At 47.7% G+C, this 27095-nt stretch overlaps 1 protein-coding gene across 1 annotated transcript; it reads right to left on the bottom strand.

The window, feature by feature from the left end:
- Positions 1–267: 267 nt before the first annotated feature.
- Positions 268–27090, bottom strand: Txndc5 (thioredoxin domain containing 5). Its single transcript, XM_005355060.3, has 10 exons — positions 26793–27090; positions 22371–22520; positions 17196–17301; positions 10242–10338; positions 7920–8035; positions 5652–5738; positions 4943–5083; positions 2784–2866; positions 1510–1639; positions 268–668 (listed from the first exon to the last, which is right to left on the bottom strand). The coding sequence occupies exons 1-10, from the start codon at positions 27011–27013 to the stop codon at positions 546–548; spliced, it is 1254 nt and encodes a 417-aa protein (XP_005355117.1). The 5' UTR covers positions 27014–27090; the 3' UTR covers positions 268–545.
- Positions 27091–27095: the final 5 nt, after the last annotated feature.

The raw sequence follows: 27095 nt of genomic DNA on the forward strand, positions 1-27095 counted from the left end.
ATGAGAGAAGTACTGACAGCCAGGAGCCCAACCTTAGCTATGAAGGTATTTCTAAAACTCTGTGGATTTTTGTTTTGTTTTAAAATCTCCACAAACTATGGAACACCATATTATAAAGTCAATTGTGACCTTCAGATCAGAGGGACATCAACGTGCCACAGGCCACCTTTCCAGAATTCAGGCAGTTCAAAAACTTGCTTTTGGATGATGCATTTCTGCCACATCCCTCAGGAGCCAACAGGGGTCAGCAATTTGGTTTTCCTTAACTATATTTTCATTGCAAGGGAAGCCAATTTAATTTTGTCAAGAGAAGGTTACAGGACGGATTGCCACTGAAAACATTTGCCCGGGGACCATGAGCTATGATCAGAGAAATGCAACCAAGATCTGTAGTGTGTGGTGGCTGAAGCAGCACACATGGGGACGCTACACAGACTTAGTACACGCAGCTTTCTGATTAACCCCAGTAGGAACGCGGGTGTCCAGCTGCTGTCACTCCTCTGCACAAGGTCAGGAAGCCAGGATGCACAACTTCCCGGGGGTTTCTAGAGTTCATCCTTTGCCTGGCGCAGGACAAAGCTGTGTAAAGAATCAAGGTCTCTACCTCCGTTGTGCTCACCCACTTTTTCACCTCCTCGGAAAAGCAGCAATGTGGGATAGCCTCGTACCTTTAGAAGAGAGGGGAAAGTACTTTAAATCACACAAATTGTTCCTTGAAAACTGGGTGGCAGTAAAGTGACACCCACGTATGTAAGTATGAGGACTTGAATTTGGATCTCCAGCACACATATGAAACTCAGGTTCTGGGGTACCCATCTGTAATTCCAGTGTTGGAACTGACTGAGTCCAAGAGTTGAGACTGGCCAGCCTAGCCAATCAGGTCTAGGTTTAGTGAAAGATCCTATCTCAAAAATAAGGTGGACAGTGACTAAGAAAGACATCGTACACCAGCTCTTGGGAGTTCACACATATGAGCACAGAGGTAAGGCTTATAATACTGATAAGACTATTATCAGTAGTACAGGATGATTGGGGTACATATGAGGCCGGTTCCATGCCCATCACCACACAAGAACGAATATAAACACCCCATAGCATCCATCGTGTGATGGGCACAGAAGAAACTCATCAGGTAAAAAGACTGGTCCTCCAGTCATGGCCTTTTCTGAGGGTGGTTTAGGTTTATAGATTTCTTTAGCTCCATCCTTCAGGATGTTTGTTTATAACTGAACGCTAAGCCCTCGGGTGGCTAGGGCAAGGCACCAGGCAGGTGCTGGGCAGGCGGGGTCATGATGGCAGCAGCACACCTCTCTCAGGGCTTGGCACCTCAGTACTATACACTAGACCCAGCAAGGCCCAGAGCTTTCTCTGTGGCAGAGAAGGCTGGCCTTTCAGAGTATCCTTTATTTCTCAAATGGCACAACTCAAGATACAAGCCACTCTCTAGAGAGGCCTGGACAGAGTGAGCTCATTCCGTGCTGCCAATTGACAGTCCCCAGAGGTACCCACCGAGTACTTGCTGCAGATATTCCGTTCAGCAGTGCAGTCCACTTCTGCAATGGTAACATCTGCCAAGCCAGGGAATTCCTTTTTAGAGAGCTCCTCCCAGGTAGGAGCCAGATTCTTACAGTGCCCACACCTAGAAGAGAACAGGAGCATCTATGCTGAGATCTGGGTCAAGGTCAGTCTGTTTCTCCTGCATGACCTTCACAACAGCATCAGAATCCATATCATCACCTTCTCCCCCTGGGTACACAGGGGCCCTTCCTTTCCTAAAAAAGAATTGGAAGTTAAGCCATATTTGGTAACCTCTGAGCCCACTTCCACAGTATGGTGAGTAGAACAACAGGGTGGACAGTTTAGACTGGACTGCACTGGTGTAGATTCCTTGATACTTTAGCCCCTTCTAAGAGGCCACAGCAAAGTTAGGCCAAATCTTGCCTTTTGTGCTGATAGGCACTCTTTCTGTCCGTCCTCCCAAAGGAGGGTCTTCTTCCTTCACTAGCTGGACAGCCTGAGGGTTTGTCTAGATAAAGACTAACAACTCTAATGGCATCATGTGGGAACATTTCTTTTTGGTTGTTTCTTTTCTGCAGCCCAAGCTGGCCATGAACTCAGAGTCCTCCAGCCTTTGCCTCCCTCGTACTAGGATTTCAGGCGTGAATCACCATACCAAGCTGCCTTTCTATTCAAGGGCAAAAGCTGCCCAAGTCATGCGTCATAGCCTCATTAACCTTATGCCCCCGAGTACACGGAGTGGACAAGCAGATAAGAGTGGCCTAGTGACCTTGCATCTAACACTCTTCCCTTCCCCAGACTCTGGTTCTTCAAGTAATGGATGGTGCAATTTTATAGCTAAAGAAAAGAGGCCCAGGGCACCAAAGGACAAGCGGAGTTCCAGCCATTTGTGGAAGCTATCATCCTCCAATGCCGGGCCATCTAGGTCTCAGACTGCTCTCCATCTACTCTTATTCTGGTCCCTGAGGATCACATGGCAGGAAGGTTCAGGTAACTAGGTCACGTACTGAATGGCTTTAAGAGAAAGCCGAGCTCTCCGGAACTTTTTATACGTCCATCCCAATTCACTTCCATTTCTGTTTGTGCCTAAGTAGATTGAGCTTTAAAGTAGATTAATGTTTTTCTCTATAAAATAACTGTTGCTAGCCAGGGTACAGTGGCGTCATTCCCTGCAAGATGGTCTGTGTAAATGACTCTTGCCCACGCAGCTGAGAAATACGCTGTGTGACAGGATGCACTAGCTCATATCGAAGATGGTCACTTACCACGGAGCATAGAACTTGATGAAGGTTATTCCCTGTGCAATGGTGTCTTCAAAGTTCTTTTCGGTGAGTGCCAGCACAGTGCCCTTCAAGGGAGGAAGGTCAATTTAAAGACACTGATAAAAGAGAACAGGGCAGAAAGATGGAATCTGGCCAGAGCCATCTGCAAGTTATATGCAGGGCAGACACACTATCGCAGAGCTGCTGGGGACTGTAGGCAGTAGGCTGAGATAGCCCTCCAGGCCTCTGTTCTAGCCATAACCAGCCCAGGGGCTTCAAGGACAGGTCCTGTCCTCTAGGGCTCTGTAGTGAGGACCAGTCCATTCTAGGCTTAAACCTATAGCTCCCAAGACGCCTATGGATCTGCAGGAACTAACTGCTAATGCCATTTTTCTCGTCCTGCTTATCTTCAAGCATTTATTTCTTCTAGCCATCAGGAACCGAGAACATGGATGGGATAGCTAGTTATAATTACATAGGCTATGTATTCTGATATGCAGGCTGGGGAATGGCACACGGGCATTTTAAAGCATTTCTGTCTTACAGTTATTCAGATCTCATCTGTATTTCTCTAATGTTCAGCAGCCCGGTGAGGGTCCCACTGTGGAGCACTGACTTAACAGCTCCATGTACTGGCGGAGACTCCCAGGCTGAGTGGGCCACAGTAAGCAGCCATGCTCTCTGAGAGGCCAGATTGGTGATGGAAAACTTGGTTATAAACAGCCATGGTGTATAAAGACAGCCCTGTGGGGTGTAATTCCCCGCTAGAGATGACATCGTGACACACATGTTCTCTAACACTTATTTAGTGGTCACACTTCAGGCTACCCGTGACCAGTAAGAGCACAGCTAAGAAACGGGTCCCTAAGCTAAAGGGGGGGCCTCTTGCTGCCCCACTAAGGGGCAGGGGCAACTGACACCACAGATTTTCCCAGTTTCCATGGCCTGGGTTTTCAAGCGTCGGCCCCAGTGAGTCTCCCTCTCTGCCACCACTGGGTAAATTGGAGTCACCTCCCTCCCTTGCTTACTGCTCCCCAGGAACTATCCTCACATGGGTGGGATCCTTAGCATCCCTCCTCCTACCCCTACTTTGGGGTCTCCTCGTGTTTCAGAGCCCAGAGCCAACAGATCTCCCTACCCCAGCGGCTGCAGCTCATCTTCCTGAAGGTGACTGCTCAAACTTGCTAGGGCTCCACCTCCTATACTTCCCTGTCTTGGGCACCCACTGAACTCCTGGAACTCCTCTCGGTGCCTGCCTGTGGGCCCTGCTCTAAACACAAAGGCTGGCTTTCCTGACGGTAGCTGGCTCACAAGCGCCCCCCTCTGGCAACTGTTGAGCTGTAGGCTCTCTGGGCCAGCTCCCTGCACACAGGCTTGTCACAGCCACCTGCTCACATAATTCTCTCATCGTATCCTCCAGAGACCCGCGCCCTGCACAGACTGGGAAACAGGTGGAAGGGTTTTTGTTTGTTTTCCCTGGCACCCCATGGCAGTACCTAGAATATGTCTGAAACTTGATAAATGCAGAACTAAAAAACTAAAATCTAAAACCCAAGAACCTTCGGGGTTGGAGAAATGGCTCAGTGGTTAAGAGCTGCTCTTGCAGAGGACCCAAGGTTGGTTATCAGCACCCATACTAGGCAGCTCCGAGTGGCCTGTAGTTCCTGTCTAGAGGGTCAGATGCCTCTGGCAGGCACCTGCACGTACACACTCCCATCTACACACTGAATTAAAGGGATAAAAATAAATCTTAAAGCCCAGGAGCCTTGAATGAGTAAGGGCAGAGGCTGCCCAAACACACATGGAATAGTCTGTGATCTGCTGACCAAGCCCCAGTGCTGCCCTTCCTGCTGCAGATCTCCCAGGAGCCTCTGCTTCAGGGTCAGAGTACAATGACAGCAGTCAGTTCTGGAGTAAACAGAATGGGGCCCGGGCTGCAGGAAAGGCTTCACAGAAAACCCTCGCATATACTGTCCCCAAGAAAGTAGGGCAAAAAGGCAAACTCTGGAGGGATTTTCTCACATATAGCTCAGGTTTTTCAAGGGAAGCCTCTGCTGACCTTGGCCATGCAGAGTATGTAAGAGTAGACAAGAAATCATTCTGCACTGAGAAGACTCTGAAGGAGGGCAGAACCATCTCCCTCCATCCTGACAGACACCCACCTTGTCACCCGCGGGTTCAGCAGCCAGCTCTGGGGCCTCTGAGGGCTCGACGGTCTCTGGGGCCACCTCTGGACCCTGCAGTTGTGACTCCACATAGTCTCTCAGTGACTCCAAGTCCCGCTTTCCCTTGTACTGATCCACCTGTCCAAGACACGGGCCACAGTGATGCTGTCAGCGTTCTCAGTCACATGCCCGCCCACCCCATTGGTCCAGTTGGGCACCGTCTTGTGGATCTGCCTGCTCCCATTCAGACAGGAAATTAGATTCCACAGCACCCACCTCCTACCCCTGCAAACACAAGCTGTACATCCTCAGAGTCTAAAGTAGAGGCTGGCCATCTCTCCATCCATCCCATTTCCTTGAGAATTCTGAGATGCTGACCATGGGCAAGGCATGGAAGGGGCAGAGGACAGAATCCCACCCCACTGAGAGCTAGCAGTAATACTGTTCCAAAGCCTGGAAGGTCTGTATTCATCCCAGAGCACAGGTTTATGAAAACCCAAGCTACCAAAAGTCCCTCAGAGCAGTTTGACAAATGTCAGTTTTCCTGTTCACTAGGTCTTATCAGTTAAGAAGCACACATCACACTCCACTGTGCACATTCCGCCAGCAGGTGACAGCGGCCATTTCCTAACCCTGTAAACTCAGCACCTCAGCCGCAATGGCGAGTGGAACAGTTATCCCATCCACACAGGAGGCGAAGACGCACCTTCTTGCCATCTCGGAACCACAGCAGAGTGGGATAGCCTCGAACCTGGTTTTCTGAGCAAAGCCCATAGTGCTGCGTGCAGTCAACCTGTGAACGAAGAACACAGCACCCAGTTAGTGTCTTCAGAGCCTGGGGAAAAGCATTATCAGACAATTTATACTTTACAAAAACAAAAACAAAAAAAGGTTTTAATCCAGATTCCACAGCATCTGTGGCAGTCTGCTGCAAGTTTTAGAAAGACTTTGTCTAGAAGCCGTGCACACCACCACCCATGCTAATGGCACATGGTGACAAGACTGTCTTTTTTTTTTTTTTTTTTTGGTTTTTCGAGACAGGGTTTCTCTGTGGCTTTGGAACCTGTCCTGGAACTAGCTCTGTAGACCAGGCTGGTCTCGAACTCACAGAGATCCACCTGCCTCTGCCTCCTGAGTGCTGGGATTAAAGGCGTGCGCCACCGAATTCCACTAAAAATGGCAGGTTTAGGAAGCCTCACCTGACACCTGGGAAGGGCGTGGTATGAGCCAGGCAGCTGTGACGAAGATGCTCACCCGGGCAGTTCCCAATGCCATGGAAGCTTACTGTCCCTTGTAGTTCTACCGTTTTAGATCAAGACAGGGGACACAGTTCAGTGACGTGCATGGGCCCCTGTGCATGTACCCCCGGAAGTGGGAGCAAGCAGTTCACGTTTAATAAGAACATCTGGTAAGTATAGCACTATAACTTGTCCCAGTAAGAATTACAGGAGCCATTTATTTTGATGGGAACTGAACCCAGGTCCCTGTGTATATGAGGCAAAAGCACTCTACTGCTGAGCTACATGCCCTGCCCTTGTTAAAATATTTTTATTTTGAGATACAGTCAGTAAATTGCTACAGCTGGCTTTGAATTTGTGACCCTCCTGCCTCAGACTCCAGAATAGCTGGGGTTAGAGACCTGTCTCATCAGGCCTGGCTCAGATTACTACATGTAAATCAAGATTCTGCTTGCCTGATATTTTTAACAAACATTTTAAAAATTTGTATCAGCATTAAAATTAGCCAAGCAGAACTAAGCCGGTTTTTAGCATGTCAATAAAGGGTTTTAAACTATGTTAAGCAGCCGTTAAGGTGTTAAAATGAAGTCCAGGAAGCTTTAAGCTGGGCCTGTGAGGGGCACAAGCACTCTCCAGGGTCCTGTCTAAAGTAGCTCCAAGTGCCCGGCCATGACGGCCCCTCACAGCCTGAGTCTGCTCATGCCTGCATCTGCTACAGCCTGGGTAAATCACCTCCCATAAAAACTCGCAAAATAATCTGAAGTAAGGATACAAAGACTGGGGCGAGACAGAATGCACAGGATGCTCTTAGGTCCACACACTCTTCAGTGACGGAAATAATCACAGCACAGCACAGGGCACGGACAGCATGGCAAGCACAGCAGAAAACCCACACACTGCACACAGAATTACAATTTCCTCAGCATCGCCCCACCCCAGCGGCCATGCTAAGTAGCAAATTCTCATCTTCATGACTACACATGATTCGCCTTGTTTCTCTTCTGCAAAGTGGCAAATGAGGAGAGACATTTCAACCAAGGCCAGCCTACCAGGTCTACCCAACCCACCCTGAGGTTCTGCCTCTGACTCTCATAACCAGATACATAGCTCTGTTTTTGTATGCAAAGTAGCCCTGTGGCAGAGTGGAAAAGGGAGATTTTCTCTAGAGGCTTTCCATAGAGAGTGAGTGTCTGGTGAGTTCAGAAAAATCAATGAGATTAAAAGCACGCAGTAGTCCAGGAGCTGCTTTGGATAGTTCGAGAAGACCTGGACACGCAGGAGCTGTTACACACTACTTCTGGCTTCTCTGTATGAACGGTGGACAGTAGTGCAAAGCAGGGCTCGCCATGAGAAGCTCTGCCCAGAGCCTGTGTGAGTGCAGAACCCAGGACCCTTTAGGAGAGCCACTGGCTGAGCTCCACGGACATCCAGTGCACATTCTACAAGGCTCTGCCCCATATCTTTGCATAGCTCCAGGGCTGCCAACTCAGAATTGGCCATCCCTTCAGAATAAATCGGCCAAGGCCATAATTTATCTCCAGGCTGTGGAAAAGCCAGCAGACTCCAAAACCAGGCTGCCATCTGTGAGGGTGAAATGAATTGTCAAGTGGCACACTAACTGCAATTAATAAATCAAGTTTTCGACTTTGCACACGGAATGAATAATGGGCCACTCTGCTAATTAATCCAGCCCAAAAAAGCGGACTGTTTCCAGTTTAACAAGGGTTTGCACTTACCTTGCCAATCTTGACAGTTTCTGAATGTTCAAGGCCCAGAGCCAGCTGCTCCCAGGTTGGAGCCAGAGCTTTGCAGTGACCACACCACGGAGCGAAGAACTTGATAAAGTGGTCACCTGTAGAGAAGGCCAAGGCAGAGAGGAGGGGAGAGAAGCACTGGGGTTTATGTCACAAGAGACCAGATGCTGCATCGAAGAATACAGCTCTGTTCCTCTTGCCCACAGATCTCAAGTCCTTCTGGTAAAAAGGGACTCACCACCCTGTATGTTTATATCTGAGATCAAAACACTAACTCACAATCAAATCTGTCCTTTCTGAAGGGTTACAGAGAACCAACTTACACTGCAAAAACTGGCAAAAAGGGAAAGAACTGTGCATTTTCCCTGCCTCTTTTACTACCCTAACTACAAGTGAGGAGGCCAGCACGGACACACCTGATGGGGGAGGGACCAGACAGTGGCCATCAGTGCGGCTCCAATCACAATCACAGAAACAGACATCATAGTCACAGACAGCCATACAGCCTTCCAGCATCCCAAAAGTATGTAAGGGAAAAACAAACCAAGGAAGTGTGTGAATCCACAGCAGAGTCCAGACTGGGGAGTTCTGCAGACCCGCAAACCATGTGCTCAGTAAACACAGAAAGACATGCTGGAGAGCATGCAGATCAGCAGGGCCTTACAGACAGTCTCGGCCTTCAATGAGGCTAAGTAAAAGAAAGCCAAAAGAAGGGGAAAAAAGAAAGCTCTTAAGATCCATAAAATCTAACCTAAACTTGGGGGAAAAAAAGAAAACCATTAAGCTGAGCATGACAAGTCAGATGACTAAAGCCTGGTGTTTAGTAATGCACACCTGAGCTACGAGGCCATGGGCCCACGCAAGTGCCACGGGAGAGAGGATGGCAGAGAGCCCTGGAGGGGGTGGTGCACAGCGGGCTGCGGTTTTTTGATCTGGACAGTGGTCATGGAAAACTGTCTTAAAATTCATTAAGCCCTACTTTTGCTTTTTGTACTTACATTATATTTTGCCAAAAAAAAAACAGGTTTTAAAAAAAAACCACAAAACCAAGTTCTCACAACATTATTTTCTGGACACTGGGGACTTTTATCTGTCTGTTCTGCTTCACATAGGCTGACAGCACCCCCAAATCAGGAGAGAGCCCCCAGTGGACAGGAGGCAGTGTGATGGTGACCTGAGCACTGGTGGCTGAGGTCTTCTTGCTATGACAATAAAGCATTTCAGGAAACACGGAATCAGTGACTTATTTTCAAGGCAAATCTCTGCAGACAAGTGGAGTACAAACCCCGGGCAGCAGGGTGGAGACTGAATCCCTAGAAGCCAAGTTGCTCTGATGGGAAGCCAGCAAGGGCAGGAAGCCATAGCTGCCTTTTGAGCCTTAGTGAGCCCTGGAACAATAATACCATGTGGGGTCTGCAGAGTGTGTCCTGCAGGAGACACTTGCTCTGGGCGGGGCAGGACTGGGGAGACTGTCTATGACATTTGGATGTACATTCTAACAGAACCCAAGTTAGTTTGACTTCCCAGTAGGGAAACTCCCAAGGTCCCAGGGCTGGAGAGCTAGTACAGATTACACACCTCATTCCAGTGGTAAGGAAAGCCACCATGAAACTATTTCAGTAATACAGGTGTTGGGGGGCGGTCTGACTCCCAGCAGGCTTCAGGGCAGGTACAGTCCTACGTTCTTTTCCACAGTGTGCACAAGCCAGTCTTCCAGGGGGTTCGCCCCATGGCAGCACTTGATAATGGAGCCAGCAAGGAAGCTTTGCTTTCTAGCCACATGTGCTTGGGCCAACTTCTGAAACATGCCGTGCACTAACAAAGGGAGGCTTGTGCTTCATTCACAGTGGAGAGTGTAGGAAGACATTTAGGAGACTGATTCCAAAAAGGGAGTATAAAGAACACCTAATTTGATCCATAGTTGAACAGTCCTATTACACTGTTTAAACAAATAATGTGCTTGTTCCAGCCTCCAGCCAGTAAACATATAACCACCATAATGAGGGCTTTCTTATCCCCGGGTGTTGTGTGCCTCCGGTGTGCTCACAGCTTCGGGGTGTTGTGTGCACACCCAGTGTGCTCACAGCTTCAGGGTGCTGTGCGCACCCGGTGAGCTCACAGCATTGGCAGGCAGACCCACAAGGATGAAGGAGGAGGGGGTGCTATTTAAGAGCAGGCTTATTAAGCAACAGTCCACTGGTGCTGAAGAGACAGCAGGAGTTGCCACTCGATGTTGCTATGAGCGTTCAAATGGCAAGAGGAGAAGCCAGCACAGAGCCCCATGGTCACCAGTTCCATCCTTACCTTGAGAAACATGCAGCTCAAAGTTGTTGGCCGAGAGTTCATACAACCCCTGCTTCAGTTCAGGGGCTCTGGGAGGTTCCGCTTCAGGCTCTGGTGTCTAACAAGAAGAAGCAAAGCAATTATCTTTGGTTTTGTCCTTGAGGATGTAGCTGATGCAGGCAGGTGACCTGTCCCTGTCCAGAACAGTCCTTGTCTGTCTATCTCACAGCTGTGCTGAACAAGGCTAGAGAGACAGGAAATCACTTCCACCAAGTGCTCCGGGTGCATAGCACCAAGCCCACCCTATAGGACTGAGGCTCTGGGGTAAAATTCCAATGAGCGGCTCTGAACAGGTAGGCACTAAAGACACAAAGGTGGAAAAACGGCTAGAGGTGAAATCACAAGGGAGCAGGTCCTGGCGACCTTCAGTTTGCACAGGGGGCAGGAAGAACAAGAAAGAGATGCTACTAAAGAGTGACAAAAAGTAGTGATAGGAACCAAGAACCCGACAAGTCACAGGAAGGAGAGACATGGAAGGGATGGCCTTGTGAGCTAAACCTTAAGAAAGCAATTCACGTGACAGGTTTGGGACAGAAATGCAAAGGATTTTCTGCCAGCACAGCAGGTAGGTGACATCCCAAGAGCCCGCTTGAAAGGTGACATCCCAAGAGCCCGCTTGAAACGATGAATAGAACCAAACCCCATATTTGCTACTTTCCCTGAGCATGCATGCCTGTGGCAGTTTAATTTGTAAATGAAGCAAATGGGAGATTTAATAATAATGATAAAATAGAAATCACAACAATATACTAAAATAAAAACAGCTTAAAACTTGTGAATTGGAGAGAGCCCTGAGCAACTCCGGCCTCATTCCCATCACACCCGGGAGGAGCCTCCACTGGTCCAAGTCTTTTCATCATCATAACCACGACCATGAGGCTGAGATCCAGAAGCCACAGCCATGCCCAGAGCCACTGATCCCAAGCCAGGCACCACAGGCAACAGAGGCCCAGGCGACCTCACAACACAGCATATGCCAGTGGAGACCAGAAGCCATCCCAATGAAGGTTTGGAGAACAGTAAAATGGTCCAATGTAAGAAAGAGGTATGTTTTCACCAACAGGAACATATAGAAGGAGCTGAGGAGTGCCTTCACAGTGTGGAAGACAGAGAAAGACTGTAGTTTGATGTTGCTGAAGGAGAAAGGAGACTGGGGACAGCAAATGTTACAGGCCTTGGTTGAGTTCCCGTGTAAGGCAGTAAAGACACAGCAGACCATAACCTTCATAGACGCTATCTGCCTTGTATAATTCCCAGAACAGTGAGAATGGGGAGAGGAGGTCTGGACAGACCACAACACTAGCCCTGTCACATGCTAGTGTTCCCACCTAGTGCTTGTGGGGAGTACACTGAACACGCAGTAGTGACGGGGGACACTAACAATCAGGGTTCATCAGAACAAAGTACACCAGGGACACAGAATACACATGGGTTACAGACTACAATCCCTCAGGGCCCTCTGCACCAAAGGCAGCCTAGAGAAGATGACAGTGAAGAGGAGAAGGGACATTAAGGAGATGAGATCAAAGTCAGCAGCCACCCCATTTTAACTGCCACTGCAAATTTATTTACTAATACAGATGCCCAGAGAACCCAACACAGCAAGATGCCAGAGACGAAAGCAGCTGATCTGTCAGTGGAGAATTTATCTGCTCCAGAGGCTGAGCAGGGCAGGGCTAAGTAGATGGCTTACCATCTCCACCAGCATCCAGTCAGTTACCCAACAAGAACAAATGACTATACAACTCTAGCAGTAAGAAATGGACAAAGGAGGCTGGAGAGACGGCCCAGCAGTTGAGCTGCATTGTTCTTGAGAGGACCAGAGTTTGGTTCCCAGCTTCCACCTGGCAGCTCACAGCCACCTATAACGCCAGCTCCGGGGGCTCCAACAGTCTCTTCTGACCTCCAAGGCAACTGCACTCATCTGTACACACCTCCACACACACATATGAACATGCATAGTAAAACTATTTTCTAGGAAGAAATGAAAAGAAGAGCAGGGCTGAAGACCCAATGCTTACTCTCTGCCCCTCGACCACATACACTAGACCTCTCTGAGCTGCCGCACAGCACAAGCACTTTAATATATTTACCTTCTGGTAATGATAAACACTTTTAGAAAGGCTGCTTTTTCTCAATACATCTTTAAATGTTTTTAAATTGCTTCATATCTCGTCAAGTTAAAGTTTTCAAGAACTCGATTTTTAATTTAAATAAAAGTGTATGTCCTACGTTGCTTTCTATTACTATAATAAGCACCATGACCCAAAACTAACTTGGGGAGGAAAGGATTTGGTTTATAATTCCACATCATAGTGGATCACTGAGAGAAGTCAGGGCAGGAGCAGAGGCCATGGTTGGTTGCTGCTTACTGGCTTGCTCCCCATGGCTTGCTCAACCTGCTTTCTTACAGAACCCAGGACACCTGCCCAGAGATGCCACTTAGTGTGCTAGGCCCTCCTACATCAATCATTAATCAAGAAAATGTCCTACAGACTTGCCTACGGGCCAATCTTATGGAAGTATTTTCTCAGTTAAAACTCTCTTCCTAGATTATCTCTAGCTGGTGTCAAGTTAATGAACATGACATTGTCTACATTACAAATTCAACATCCCTAAAGTCAACCACGAATATTCCAAAATCTGAGCTTTTGAGCAGGCACCTGTAGTTCATTTTTTCATTCTTTGGGGCCAGCCACCCAGTTCCCAAATAAATACATGGAGACTTATTCTTGGTTATGAATGCCTGGCCTTAGCTTGGCTTGTTTCTAGCCAGCTTTTCTAACTGAAATTGTCCCATTTCTCTTTAACTATGCTTTCCCTCTGGGCTTTCTAACTTTATTTTATGTCTTTCTTTCTTCTTACTCGGTGGCTGGCCCCGGCAACTCCTCCTCTTCTCCTTTTCTCACTCCTCCCTCTTCTTCTCTTGAGCCTAGATTTCTCCTCCTATCCTCTCTGCCTGCCATCCCCACCTATTTCTCTCTCCTGCCTAGCTATTGGCCATTCAGCTCTTTATTAACCCAAACAGGTGTTTTAGGCAGGCAAAGTAACAGAGCTTCACAGAGTTAAACAAATGCAACACAAAGAATGCAACACACCTCTGCATCATTAAACAAATGTTCCACAGCATAAACAAATGTAACACATCTTAAACTAATATTCCACAACAGGCACCACATGCTGGGAACCCACACTGGCCTCATGTCCCAGACTGAAGTCAGAAAGTAGGCATATGGAAAACACTGTACAAAAATTACCTTTGGGACATACAGAAAAAGCACATATAACAAAACTAGAAACATTAATGAATTTCAGGTCTAGACTTGGCGCTCTCGTCCCCAAGACATTTCATTAGATATATGTGAATGAATCAAAATACAATTCCCCCACTCCCACCCCCAGCACATGCTCACAGACACAAATTAAATAAACAAATGCAATTAAAAAAAAAAAGAACACTATAGAAAGACTGCCTATTTGGGATTGAGACTATGGCTCAGGGATAGGATACCTGGTTGAGTCAAGGCCCTGGGTCTAATTTACAGCACCTCAAAAATGTGCGTATTTAAACTTTTCCACAAGAAAGCATATTTCCTAGTGATTGTCTGAGAGCCTCTACTGCTCAGAGACACTACACATGAAGCTTAGGTGACTGGTTCTAGCATGCAGCCATCTCTCTCCTACACTAAAGATGAAAACCCTCAAGGCATCTGTGCTGAGCCCTCCCAGCCTGTACGTCCCAATTGGAGCCAGGCCTCCACAAACATCCATTCTGCCACCTGCCATCACGTACAGGACACAGCATCCCATTAGTGGGCCTCTTTGTGCCAAGTTTATTTTAAAAGTTTTTTTTTGAGACTATTACCTTCTCTTTAAAATTTTCTATGAACATAGTTGAGCACATGCCCTTGTGGTACGATTGAGCATTGTTTGGGTATATACCCAAAAGTGGTATTGCTGGGTCTTGAGGAAGGTTGTTTCCTAATTTTCTGAGAAATTGCCATATTGATATCCAAAGGGCACATGTGCTCAACTATGTTCATAACAGCATTGTTTGTCATAGCCAGAACCTGGAAACAACCTAAATGCCCCTCGACTTAAGAATGGATAAGGAAAATGTGGTACATTTACACAATGGAGTACTACACAGCAGAAAAAAAATGACATCTTGAAATTTGCAGGCAAATGGATGGATCTAGAAATCATACTGAGTGAGATAATCCTGACCCAGGAAGATAATTATCACATGTACTCACTCATAAGTGGCTTTTGGACAAAGTAAAAAACAAACAAAACAAAAAAACGGCCTACAATTCACAATCCCTGAGAACCTAGACAACAAAGAGGACTGTAAGAGAAACATATGATCTAATTTACATAGGAGGTAGAAAAAGACAAGATCTCCTGAGTAAATTGGGAGCATGGGGACCATGGGAAAGAGCAGAAGGGGAGGGGAGCAGAGAAAAATGTATAGCTCAATAAAATCAATAAAAAAAAAAAAAGAAAAATATAGGTAGTTTTGGATTTCACACTGCCAGGAATGTAAGTCACTCAAGAATCTTGTTGACTGAGCCGGGCGGTGGTGGACTTTAATCCCAGCACTTGGGAGGCAGAGGCAGGCGAATCTCTGTGAGTTTGAGACCAGCCTGGTCTACAAGAGCTAGTTCCAGGACAAGCTCCAAAACCACAGAGAAACCCTGTCTCGAAAAAAAAAAAAAAAAAAAAAAAAAAAAAGCTTGTTGACTGAATAAATGTGGTAGTTCAAGTGTTTAAAAAAAAAAAATATCTTGCTTAATTCATACCCACCCCTCTGAAAAAAAAAAAAAACTTTCATAGAGAAAACAATACTGTTTCAATCTACATGAAAACCCCACCTGCCCCTGCAGCTTTTCAGCTTGACAAAGATGCAAATTCACCCACAAGCTTGTGGGTTCTGGTTACCTAAAATGAGGCCAGCTCCTTTATACTATAGACACAGTAATGGTGGTCTCAAATGTGAGGTATGGAAACACTAAAGGAAGCAGCGACTTTCTGATGAGCTGGGACATCCAGAGTGAAGAACACAGCTGCAGGGTCACACACCCTTGAAAGTGGCACCAATGAGAGGTGGAGCTCAACCCAGTGCTGGGAGCACAGGCAGCCACAGTCAGTGCACAGTCCGACACAATACAGAGCCCTCAGTAACCTGTTCCCACTGCAGTTGTACTCAGAACTCCTGAAGCCCTGACAGCTGTCAGAGACGGGAAACAATGCAACGCTGGCTACTTTTCCAGACCCACCAACACGGCACCACAAGCCATCAAGTCCACCTACCCTCATGTAACCATCCACATACAGAAGGACCCTTAAAGGAACTGTGTAGCATCATTATGATTTAGAGCAAAATGAAGGTTTCCGTATCAGCCTTAGTAAATAACACTTACAGTGTTTTGATGGTGCCTACACACAGACAGAAGGAAAACACTTGAGCATTTACTAAGGGTTTTTAGTTTTACAGTATTAGTAAAGCCAGTACAAGCCTGAAAAGCTGAGGATCAAGAAGCAAAGGAAAAGAGCCACACTATGGACAGACAGTAGGAGCAAGCCCAAGTGAACTCCGGGAGCTGGAGACAGGAGAAAGCACTGGAGATTCAACAGGGCCTGGTCTTGCCTGTCTCCAGGTGGTCAAAGGCAGTCCCTGGTACAGATGCATGGGTGCTCACTGCACTCATGTGGAAGCGACACAGTGCCTATGTTACACAGAAAAAGTGTGTGCCTGTGCCCTGAATATTTACCAGTGACAGCTCTGGATGGATGAAAGGGATCAGGAGGGAGATGAGGCTGGCAAAACAGTGAAAATGGCACTTTCGTACATGTTTGAATATCTTCCTATGAAGAACTGTGTTCAGATTATTTATCAGTCCGTTCTGAGACAGGTCTTAGCTGAACAGGAACCTAGAGACGGCAAGAGGCTCCTCTCCAGCCTGGCAGTCCTGCCTTGCCCTGAATGGCGTAAAGAAAACTGAAAAGTAAGCCCATAAATCTGAGGCAACACCACCATTTGCCAAGGACGGTCACCATGCGGCGGGCTGCTATACACTAACGATATTTGTAGCTTAAATGAAATAATTCCGGAAAGCATGAAGGCAGATAAATGTTATGGACGGCCTCCATGACAAAGCCATTTGAAACAGCCTCCAAGGGCTGTGAGTTGGCTTGCCCCAGCTGCCATCGAAACAACTCAGCACGGAGTAAAACACCTATTATAGCTTACTAAACATCTAATACTCATATAAAAAATTCATAAAACTCCAAGACAATCATGGCAAACTACTTAAAGGAAAAAGTAGACAAATGAAAGATAAAGTTATTGAGCTACAAAAGGAGCAATCAGAAACAAAAGCAGAGACGTTCAGTATGGTGGCACATGGCTATAATCCCAGCTCTGGGGAGATGGAGAAGTGGGGGGGAACTGAGTTCAAGGCCAGCCTGGGCTACACATTGAGAAACACAGTGAAGTACACAAGAGTCACTTGACGACTTTAGATAGAAACCAAAGACTGTTAGGAAGAATCTAATCCCCAAGGTTCTTGCCCAAGGAAGCCAAGAATAGTTCAGGGGATCAGTTTGGTGAACCGCCTGTTCACAACAGTGGGTCAGAAATCTACAGCTGTCCTGACAACAGGAAGCTCCCCACAGTCCAGTGAACATGCTGTGGAAATTCCACCATTTAAGAACAATGATTCCCATTTACTCAGTATTTCATACTTAAGGAGAACATGCTCGGGTGCTGTGAGCTCCTCTGAGCAAATTTAGACTCTTTCAGTCAACCAGAAGCAGCACAGGGAGAGATCTATTTACAACTTCAAAAAGAATTGTAAGCTTTCACCTCGCCTGGCCTCTGGGCTGTAAAGGGAGGGAGGAGGGGACACTTACAGGTGGCTCCTCATTCAGCGTCTGCAGCATCCAGTTTTCCAGTGTTTCAAAGTCTCTAGGACCCTGGTACTTCACCGCTTCTTGGCCAGGCTTGAAAAACTTCAGGCTGAAAGAACAACAACAGATTAGGGAGAGCAGAAGTGTACAAGTTTAAAGCTGCTCTGGGTTAAGAGCAACCCATGCAGGGAAACAGCAACGGATCTGCCAGGGGCTGCAGCCAGTACCCATCTGCCACTCAGACAGGACTTCAAGGGAATCAAAACCGATGTTACAGGAGTTGTCCCAAGCTCCTAAACTTTCACACATTTCCGACGTTCTTCAAGGGAAATACAACTGGGGTGAAAAGTTGCAGATGCAAGCTGTGAGTTAAACCTGCCCTCAGTACTTCCGCCAGGCTTCACCCTGGTAGCACCCTTCCTGGCCTCCTTGTTGCTCCTGCTGCCTGCGGTCCTCGCTTAGGCTTGTCGTAGACAAAATAGTTTTGCAGTAGGTGTGTTTACAGAGCACAGTGACAGACGGAATCCCAGTCCCTGAGGGATCCCGACCATCAGGGCCCTCTACTGCTGCAGTCTATCTGCTTACCTCCCCCCACATTCACTTCAGCCCCAGAGCTCCGCTTGCATCCCCTGCATCCCCGCGGAACAAGAATCTTCTATTCACTGGCCTCTGCGGAATCTGCAGAGATGAGGGAACAGTTCCTCTGATGGTGGATATAAGACATCACCAGAGGATGAATGTCACACATGCTGGTCTTGGATCACTCCCGTCATAACATGCTGTAGAAAAAGCTTCACAGAAGTTGTCAAGACTGTATTAAACGTGTGGCTCCTGTCAGAAGGAGAAATGCAGGCAAGGACTAGGAGCCCTCTAACACCTCCCGGAAATGATTTGGGTTTTGTGAGGTGATACACAATGTTCAGAAACAGATTTTTAAGATAGGATGTGTACAACTCAGATTATGTAGTGTAGTGTCACAGGCAGTGTGGGCTTCAGTGACACACCAAGACTGGCCTGGCAGCCCATAAAGCACAAAAATTCATTTCCTATAGCTCTGGAGACTAAGTCCAAATTCATAGAGAAATACATTTAATGTCTACAGTGGCTTTCTGGTTCCCTAATGGCACCTTCTCCTTGTGTCCTCATGTGGCAGGAAAGCCAAGAGAGCTCTCGGAGTCCCCTTAATAGCATCTACCTCCAGTACCAACACAGTGGGGTTAGAATGTCAGCATGTTTTCCCAGACACAAACATCCAGCCCATTAACAGACAGGTAAGTTCCCTTTAAATGAAGTTCCATGGCTACACAAGGAAACCAAACTACATGGTGGAGTTTGCCAAAGGGTGAGACAGGAGGATAGCAAGTCTGAGGCAAGCCTAGGATACACAGTAAGGCCCTGTCTAGAGAAGAACTGAGGAGTGCTCGCTTAGCACACGCAAGACCCTAGGCTCCCTCTCCAACATCATGAAATGAAGGGAAGAACAGTCCACTGACTATATCTGGCAGCTAGAAGGACAGAATGACCTCATGGAGAACATTTGAGCAGATGTCCAGCGTCCTCAGGCTCCCAGAGACAATTCTCTTAAGCTTACAGCAGGTTTACATCCTCACAAGCACATCCTAAGTTAAAACAACAGCAAGCTGGACCACTTAAAAAACATCCTACCCAGCCTAACAAGTGCTCAGGCACACACAGGAGCCTCAGGTGGGGAAAGTCACCTGACACCAGAACAGTGTTTAATGTCTCCTGTAATTTACTGTGCTGAAAGCGGTGGGTGGAATGGCTGCATGGGGCTGCTTCTGCCCCATCACAAAGGTGAAGGATCGCAAGTCAAACTATCATTAAATCTGGGACCATCTACACAAAGAAAAGCCGAGGTCTGATAAGTAGATTTAGGCACTATACTGTACCTCCAATAAAGAACATATGAAAGCTAGGCATAGAGGCACACACTCAACATCCCAGCACTTTGGGGCCCGAGGCAGGTGAAGCTTACGCACAAGGCCTAGAAACTGAGTTCCAGATCATCTTGGAAACATAGTGAAAACCTAGCTGAAAGAAAACCACCCAGCAACAACACTAAAGTCTAAGCAGGCTAAAGTATATTGTCATAATCAGAAAGGAAGCAAAAGCACTCACAGGTATACCCGCCTGCCTCAATACAACCACCTTCGCAGCACTCTGCCCCTCTGCGCCCTGCAAACAAACAAGTTTGTCCTTGGGCACTTCTGCAGGCCCCTGATCAACATGGGAATCCCTCTCAGACCACGTTCACTACAGTCTCAGCTTATTTCCAATTTCTTTAAACACACACACACACACACACCCCTGACTTACTTGGGAGGACTTGATTTTCTAAATAAGTCAGGATACAAACTGCAAGGTGTTTTTAAATTTGTCAGTGGCACCCATGGGGTCCTGATGTTGCAGTACAGAACCCTGTTAAGCCTCTGCAGTGGTTGGTTTTGTCAACACGACACAATCTACAGTCATTAGGGAAGGGAGTCTTGGTGAGGGATTGTCAGAGTTTAAACAGTGGGCACGTCTGGGGGGGGGGGGGTTGTCTTGATTACACTGACGTGGTAAAACAAGCTCACTATGGGCGGCCCCATTCCGTAAGCCAGGGATCTTGAACTACTGAGTAACTGGCTGAGCACGATCATGCATCATGCATGCGTTCATTCTTCCTCTTCTCCCCACTGTGGATGTGACGAGATTTCCCCTCTACTCAACTGTGGATGTCACTAGCTGCTCCAACTTCTTTCCACCTTGATTTCCCCACAAAGACAGCCTGAACCTGGCACTCAGAGCTATAATAAACATTTTCCTCTCATCTGCTTTAGTCGGCGTACTCTGTCACAGCAAGAGTTACGACAGCTTTCCCGCCAGTTACACCCATCCTTCTCGCCCACTCTGACTCCAGTTTCAGCCTCCCTGTGGCATGTTTTGTATGGCAGGCAGTATAGAGGGGAAGGGGGCACAGTCAACCCATTTCTTATCGTCCCAGCACCCTAGAAGTACTAGACTCTCACCAGGTGAGTATTTACTTCCCCTGCTACTACTTATCAACAGCTTCTCTAGAATGCTTAAGGAAACCAAACAGGAGTTCATTAATTCAGATCAGTGATGGAGTCTATGGCCTTGAGCTTTACCAACTGAGCTACATACCCAGTCCCACAGTTCACTTTAAATCTGTGCACTGCGCAGCAGTGAGTGAATGCTGTTTACAAGGTACACACACCAGGATCTTTTTCTCTCTAAGATCTGACTTGATACAGGTCTGAATGTGGTGCTTATCAGTAAGCAATCGCTAACACCCAGAAGGTCCAGAGTCCTTTATGGAAAGGCTAAATCTCAAATGTAGAACTCCACTGTTGTCACCCTTAGACTCAGAGGTCAAGTGACATAGCCAGTGCTGCACAGCTATGGATGGCAGACCAGGGATTCCACTGTGGCCTCCACATTCCCTTGCTGCCTCTAAGGATCAGAGACTTCAGACTTCATACTTAACTCCAGATCCTATGGATTAGTCAATTAAGTTATGTATTACATAGACTTGACTTGGTACCCCAACTGTAACGAATACTTAAAAGTCGAAGTTATTGAGTTCCCCTGCAGGAGGAAGGGCATAACCCCTTGGTAAACTACTCTCCCATCCCGCCACAGGGCCTGAAAGGGGAGGCTGCTATCTATGAGATCCTGCATCAGCACCACAATGACTATTTCTGGAAGACTCCACCAGACACGGTGCCTGGTCATGAGTCCATGTCCTCCCTCAGGAGGAGAGAGAGACAGGGATGGAAAGTTCAGTCACCCCAAAGCAGATGCAGTAGAAACAATTCCACGACCTCTTGGCTGGAGTCCCTAAGACTCACCCACAGTGTGCTTTAATTTGATTGTCCCCACCCAAATCCATGAAAATTAGTTCCCATTGTGAGATTCCAAGAAGTGGGACAAGGTAGGATCTTTATGAAGCAATTTGGATTAGATAAGATCATATTTGCAAGGCCATGACTCCATTAGTGATTTTATATGAAGAGACCCAAATAAGCAAGCTTTCTTTCACGCTACATGATGTCTCGAGCCACCCTGGGACTCTGCTGAGTAAGAAGGCCTTCATCACACGAAGCCTATCAATCTTGACCCTCCAGACCTGGAGACTCAATACAGCTTTACTCCTGTGTAAATGATCCAGTCCACAATGCAATTATAGCAACAAAAGAGGACCAAGACATCCTCTTTTCTTTAAGAAGTCAGTTTGTTGGCCAACTTTCTGTTGCTTTCTAACAAGAAGCTGGGATCATCAGCTTAGAAAGAGAAATAGTGTATTTTGACTCCCTTGGTTTAGATGATTGGGGCCATGAGGTAACTTGAATTCGCTGCCTTTGGTCTGTACCCACATAGAACCTAACAGACCCTCTCCTCACAACAAACATGAAACAAGCAAACAAAAAAAAAAAAAAAAAAAAAACCAAAAAAAAAAAAAAAAAAAAGAAAACACAGAGAGGGCTGAGATCACAATATCCCCTTCAAGGACACAATTGTAGTGAACCACCAGCCCCCATGTCCTAAAGGTTCTGTATGCTCCCCACAGCACACAGTCTACTGGTCAGCCTAACACCCGGGTTTCCGGAGGACATTCATCCAGAGTGCAGCAGCCAGGCATCATTTGTTTACCCCATTATGCCCACGCCCAATAAGGGAACAAGTGGCTGCCGAGACGCTTATTGCGCTCTGGCTTGTCACAACCCCGCCCCCCAACAGAAAGAGACCGCATGCTAGCTGCAGAGGATGTAAAGATCTTAAACCAGGAAGAAAAAGAAGAACTGCAGTGGTGGTAAGAGTTCAAATCAAAAGGGATGAAGTCTGAACGGGCTGTGTAAAACTAAGTGGAACATCACCCAGGGCTGGATCTCAGGCAACTGGATCCCACCACTGCCCTGCAAATGCTCAACAAAGATTAAGGCTTTCCCCATGCAAAATGCAAAAGGCATCTACAATAAACAGTGCTCAATATAATCTTGTCCTAATAGCAGGGACCTGCTTACACTCAGCGGGGCAAAGCTATGAAGGAAGTTAGCACAGGTTCAGCTTGGGCATTCCTTGGTCACAAACAAAAGAGACACACATATGGAAACCCAGCACAGAGATACGCTCATCCTCCTCCTTCCTACTTACGTGGGGTATCCTCGCACACCCTGGGCGGAGCACACGTCAGAGCTGGCCGTGCAGTCCACTTTAGCCACGTAGACCTTGGCATCCTCCATGCTGTTGTACTTGTCTCCCAAGTCATTCCAAGTTGGCTGCAGTCGCTGGCAGTGTCCACACCTACAGTGAGGTCAGAGGAAGAGCACATTTGAGGGCCAGGTCCCAGGGCGTCCAGGTTGCTACCTCAGCCTTCTCCACATCAACTCCCCACCCTTGCTTTTCTCAAAATGCAGATGGATAGCTCACAATGACAACATTCTCCACATTCATCAAATTTTGCAGACTCCTGTCCTAACATGTTTTTTTGACCTCTATGTCCAGATACTACCTCCTTGACTTCCAGCTGGCCTACGGGTACAATTGCACTATTTCAGTTTCCTGAAACTTAGAAACTTGCTGTGCCCCTGGAACTCAAGGCATACATGCACCCTATCAAGAATTTCACTAAACTCCACCTGGAGGATTTCTGTTTGCCTTCAGATCTAGCTTATGTATCATTTCCTCCAAGAAGTCTTCTTGTCTTTCAGGCTACTTTGTATCCACTCTCTTCTCTTTCTCCATTTCTGGAAGTCTCTCCTGCTCTCCCAAGCAGTTTATCGCCCTTCTGTAAACTGCTCAGTTATTTACAAAGACAGCTCTCTTCTACTACATAACCAAATGTACACAAATGCAAGGAGATCTCAAGATTAATCAGCTCTGCACCTTCTCCAGCTAGAACCCTTAAAATAAATATAATTTATCTAGACAGGTCTTGGGTAACCAAGGCTGCCTTTGAGCAGTCTATGTAGCTGAGGATAACTCTGAACTTCTGCCTTTCTTACCGTCACCTTCCAAGTGTTGGGACTGTAAGTGTGCACAGCCACACTCAGCCTAATGTGGTGCTGGAGATCAATCGAGGGGTTTGTGCATGCTCGGCAAGCACTGTGCCTGAGCTACATCCCCAGCCCTCCAATCATTGGTCGAATCAAGTATCTGGTATTGAGTGCACGAGTTTAGTTATCCGCTCATCTTCAAACCATCTATCTCTAATGCCAGCAAGGCCCTGACTTGCCTCTCTTCGCATCTTTCGTCACAGGACCTACAGGGCAGTGCTGACTGCCGTCGTGCACTCTAATCTGTATGCTATACCACATGTGAGCTCTGAATGAGTGCAATCACGCAGCGTTAAGGCACTTATTTATGTATTTATCGGATAAATAAGTGATGTGTGTTTATAACGTCACTACTTGCTGTGCTGCTTTCTGAAAGGCTCCTTTAAAAAAATGCTCACTCACAAGTAAGACAGGCACCGATAATTGGTATTGACTCAATAATGCCTCAATAAAATCTGTGGTAAGACCTGACCTCCAAAACAAACATCTTAAGGTAGTCCTGAGAAGTCAGCTTCAAGCTAATGTGTCTTCCCAGCAGGACTTTCTTGGGATGCTAAGACAAATCCCTGTTTTATAAAGGCCCAAATAAAACAGGGCTGGAGAGAGCTCAGTAGTTAAGAGAGCACTTGTTACTCTTTCAGATGACCCAGCACCCACACCAGGCAGGTCCCAACTGTCTGTAGCTCTGGTCCCATGGAATCTGACACCCTCTTCAGGCTCATCGGGGGATCCACACATATGGCACACAAACCCACAGAGATATACACATGCACAGAAATAAAAATAAAACACATAAGCAATAAAACCCTAAAACCAGCATCATTCCCTTTTTCTGGAAGATTGTCAGTATTCTTTTCATGTATCTGGTTTAAGTGCCAAGAAGGCCAGCACAGTCCTGTCCAGATACTTGGTGTGCAAAGTGCTTGGCAACTCCAGCAGAATGAATGGAGTGAAAATCCACACACAATGTAACTGTATTGCAAGATTTAACTTCTGTGAATTCAGCAAAGTTAGTTCAGCAAGGTGTGGGTTGGGGAAGAAAGGCCAGTAAGGAAGAAAGGCGGGGGTGGGGGAGCTAAGATCCAAGGACTCCTTAAGTGTGTACACAATCAGGCACATGGACTTTTGCTCCCCAGCTGGCCCACATTCCTGTTTTCTCCTCATGGCATCTGGGGCTTAATCAAAGAAAGCTGGCTTGGTTCTCATGGTGGAGCAGAGCCCAGTTACGAGATGCTGCTGGGTGACTGGAGGGTGACTGCCTTCAGGTGGCCACAAGGACCGTCAAGGGCAGTTCTGACATTGCAGGAATCTGATTGCCTCGTCTTACAATTGGACCCATCCTCTGCATCCTTGAAAAGGTTCTTATGATGATACAAGATTACAAACGAGGATAAAGATTTAGTTCCCTGCACCCCAAATTAAACTGACCATCTGGGGCTGTCACCAAGCAGGCACACCCTTCTACACCCAGGAACAGCAATGAATCTACAGTCCTATCGAGCTGGCATTTCTGGTTCAGAGTCCTTGTGGTTACAGCACTACTGAGCCAGCCAGCTGCATTTAGAAGGTGGCCTGGGGCCAAGTCACAGCAAAGGCACCTAACCTTAATCTTGACCTTACTGTCCCCAGGTTCAGCGTGACCCAAAAACTGGCACCACTATAGGCACCGTGCTCTGATGCTGGCACAAAAAAATCAACAGCAGGACAATCCTGTGGCCACCAAGCTTAGAACAAACAGACACAGGTCAATGTTTTCGTTACACGCTGTCCTTGCCCCCAGTATCACACGTAGGCATCTAACATTCTAGGCACGCAACCTGAGAAGTGGGGCCGAGACCCAGTGTATTTTTTCTTGAGCCTCAAATCATTCTTAAAAGTCTAATTTTGACATCTTAGCACTTCATAGGCTGAAACAAAAAGATGATGAATTCAAGGTCAACGTAGCCACACAGAGAGGTCCTGTCTCAATCTCCTTTCAAAACAAGCGTCTAGCTTTCAAAGGCCACGGTGGGCGCCTACTCATCTCTGACATTTTTAGCAGAGTAGCAAGAAGCAAACAACTAAAGGCTCACCTTGGGGAGCAGTGTCTACCTAAATACAACTAAAAATAAAGAATTTATGCAATACCTATTACGTGGACTGACAAAGACTAGCTGGTTATTTATTGGAAATATTCCAAAATTAAAACTCCACCAGCACTGCAGAGAACCTAACTCTATCTGCATGTCGATTATCCTTATAAAACTAAACCCCGCAGATTTATTCCACTGAAATTGGCCCCAGTTAAGTCTTGCGGTGTCCTTAATTGGAGTCACTACTCTGAGAATATTCGTGCAGAGTAACTATTAACACCCACTGGCTGTTGGAGGCTACCAGTATTTTCTCTCTCATTGGAAGCTACAGATTCAAGTCAGCTGTTCTCGGAAAACAATGTATCCATTCGCGGATTCTTAATAGATTATGGCTGTGAGCCAGACTGACGCTTAGAAGTTAATGTAACCCTAAATGAGTTGAAAGGCAAAAATAACCCACTACAGGGTTAAAAAAAAAGTTTCTACCACTTTGGAAGGCACAATCACTGAATAAGTCACATTCCACAGATACATTGTTCTTAACCGCTTAGCCCCCTTTCTTTAAGGGGCCCCTACCGAGCAAGCGAGGGGGAAAGTACTTTGCTCAGCAATAAACAGTCAGCATATCCCCACACCTCAAGCGGCCTGCGCTCTGAACACTATCTGCTCTAGACCAGAGAGAACTTTTCTTCTCTGAGCATCTAGGCCCAGCAAGAAAGAACTGCTATGTCAAGAGCAATTCCTGAGGTACAGTTCTCTGGAGAACGCAGCGGGATGCACCAGGAAGCCCCAGCCGGAGAATGGAAGCATGAAGGTGCAGGGCTTTTACATAAACTGTTCCACCTCACACTGTTCCTCCCAACTGACCGGGGCCCATAATAAGCAAAGACGAGGAGGTGACAGAAGACAGCTTTGTCCACTCCAGCGTGCAGCGGGGACTCCAGAACTGGCACTACTCCGGGCTCCCAGGGGTCGGGGAACCCCAACTCCTCAACCTAGGTGATCTCTTCCCACCCTCGACACACAGAGTGGGAAGTCACATTTTGGGAGGGCCTTAGATTTTTCAACCCAACCCAATATTGAAGGGCCAGCAGGGAGTACCCTCCGGGCGAGGGCACGTGGTCGCCGGGCTCCCACCGCGTCCGGCCAGCACAGGAAGTTTGGGGAGCTGGGCAGGGGACTTGTGTGTGTGCGTGCGCGCGCGCGCGCGAGCATGTATATGTGTGGGGGTGGGGGGGTCTGGGCTCCAGCAGCGTGGCGGGGCCGAGAGGCCTTTCCGGGTCTCCCCCTCGGGGTCCGCCCTTCCTCGCGCTCCGCCCGGCGGCTAGCGCCACGTCAGCGGCGAGGCCCGGGCGTAGCGGCCCACGCCCCCCGGATGGCCCGCGCGGCCCCGCGCCCTCCCCTGACCCCCGGTCCGGGCCCCGCCGGTCTGCGGGAGCTGCAGTTACCAGGGCGCGAAGAACATGACGAAGTGCGCGGTGCTCTGGATCCCGTGCGTGAACATGTCGGCCGTGTACAGGTGCTTGGCGTGCGGGTCCTGGTCGGCTTCGCCGTCCGCCGCTACCTCCTGGGCCCGGGCGCCCTTACGGGAGCCTAGCAGCAGAAGGAGCGCGGCCAGGGCCGGCAGCCCGGCCAGCGGCGGAAGGAGGCGTCCTGGGCGCGGGGGCATCGCGGCGGGGCTGGCGAGCTCTCGCCCGGGCCGCGGGTCCCCTCCGCGGCACCACCTCCCGCCCCGGCTCCTCCCACGACTG

Source organism: Microtus ochrogaster, chromosome 16 (assembly GCF_000317375.1).
Source record: "Microtus ochrogaster isolate Prairie Vole_2 chromosome 16, MicOch1.0, whole genome shotgun sequence".
NCBI lineage: Eukaryota > Metazoa > Chordata > Mammalia > Rodentia > Cricetidae > Microtus > Microtus ochrogaster.

Excerpts from the sequence above, each read along its gene's own strand:
- Txndc5 (XM_005355060.3), bottom strand. The coding sequence starts at position 27,013 with ATGCCCCCGCGCCCAGGACGCCTCCTTCCGCCGCTGGCCGGGCTGCCG. Across the intron at positions 22,521-26,792 it reads GTCATGTTCTTCGCGCCCTG|GTGTGGACACTGCCAGCGAC; the intron begins GTAACTGCAGCT and ends ACCTCACTGTAG. Across the intron at positions 1,640-2,783 it reads ATCAAGTTCTATGCTCCGTG|GTGTGGGCACTGTAAGAATC; the intron begins GTAAGTGACCAT and ends GTTCTCTTCTAG.